This window comes from Perkinsus marinus (assembly GCF_000006405.1).
Source record: "Perkinsus marinus ATCC 50983 genomic scaffold scf_1104296951294, whole genome shotgun sequence".
Lineage (NCBI taxonomy): Eukaryota > Perkinsozoa > Perkinsida > Perkinsidae > Perkinsus > Perkinsus marinus.
Genome location: NW_003209317.1, coordinates 1 through 1,309, shown reverse-complemented (window position 1 = coordinate 1,309; position 1,309 = coordinate 1). Strand labels below are relative to the sequence as shown.

Here is a 1,309-nt window from a genome sequence, read left to right as displayed (position 1 = left end):
AGGAATCTGGAAGGGACCGGTCAGACCTTATCCGGAAGGGTCTCAAGAACAGTGGGCTTACTCCCTCCGAAGCCATAGCAGGAGTTTTGGCTCCTTCCTCTAGCAGTAGTAATAACAACGGGTCGGTTCATCGGTGTCGTAGAAGGCTCCGTTATTATCATGGTTCGATCCGTAGTTCGTATAGGTTCTAGTAGTAGCTCGAGCAGACCTAAGAGAGCTATTGAATTAGAGAAGGGCGAGAGCGAGGGAACTCCTGTGAAGAAGGCGGCTAAGAAGGACAGTATGGCCAGATTTGACGCCATGCTGGGCCTTGACGGTAGTAGTGATGAGAGCTCGGATGATGATGATGATGAGGAGGATAAGACCGACTAGGACTTCGATCGAGAAGATTGTACTGTATCATAACGTTGAAACAGGTCGTCTACCACGACCCGAGTATATTAGACATGTCCTCACGTTGGGTTATTAATCATTCCTAGGGGTTCGTATTATCGCCAGATGCATTCATCCCATCATTCGAGCGCTCAACAAGCGGGAACGACCCAATGAACATCTTCCATGACATCATTATGAGATATTCCTGCTGGGTAGTATGAGTGGGAGCTTCTCCGATCCGTCCTGATTCTCCGGGTAGCCTTCCAGTGGTGGGCTTTTTCGCCGTTCTGCGCCTCATCTCGCGCAAGTTTGACACATGAGCAGGTGAGGTTTAGAGTTATCAGTCCAGAATGACAATAAGAACATAACAACTAAGATTAACAATGACAATCTAACTTTGCTACTACAGTGATATATCACAAGCAATATGTCTGGGATGGTCTGAGTTCGACCGAGGCAAATGCGTACAGCCATAGCGCACCTGGCAATATACCATACAAGTTTGATGACAAATGAAGTGCTTCAATGTCAGTGGTGAGCTTGTATGTAGTATCTCAATCATCTACGTATTCCACGACTGTGCCGCGCGAGTAAACCATGGCGGACGATTCTGCTCGGATTACGGGGGCTGAGGGAGGTGGTAATAGGTGGATCGTTCCTGGTACAATGCCGATCTTGAGTTTAGCATAATTGAATTGTAACATACTGGCATTCTGATTGCCATTCTTGGTTGTTCATCTTCTATCTTGCCTGCTCATCTGTTATATCTGCGTAAGAAAAGGTGTAGTTGAGGTGAAGTTGAAGGAGGAAATGGTTGAAGATACGTGTTGAAAATACCCTACCCGGGGATCGAACCCGGAATCTCCACCTTAGGAGGGTGGCGCCTTATCCATTGGACCAGCAGGGCAGATGAAAATAGGTTAGTTGGCACGTG

General features: G+C 47.3%; 1 protein-coding gene and 1 non-coding gene across 2 annotated transcripts; one reads left to right on the top strand and one right to left on the bottom strand.

Moving 5' to 3' along the window:
- Positions 1–159: 159 nt before the first annotated feature.
- On the top strand, positions 160–372 carry Pmar_PMAR028541 (hypothetical protein; the record flags this gene model as incomplete). Its single annotated transcript, XM_002777591.1, has 1 exon — positions 160–372. The coding sequence occupies one exon, from the start codon at positions 160–162 to the stop codon at positions 370–372; it is 213 nt and encodes a 70-aa protein (XP_002777637.1).
- An 837-nt stretch (positions 373–1,209) lies between these two features.
- On the bottom strand, positions 1,210–1,282 carry Pmar_PMAR028540. Its single transcript has one exon. It is a non-coding gene; the product is annotated as a tRNA-Arg (tRNA).
- Positions 1,283–1,309: the final 27 nt, after the last annotated feature.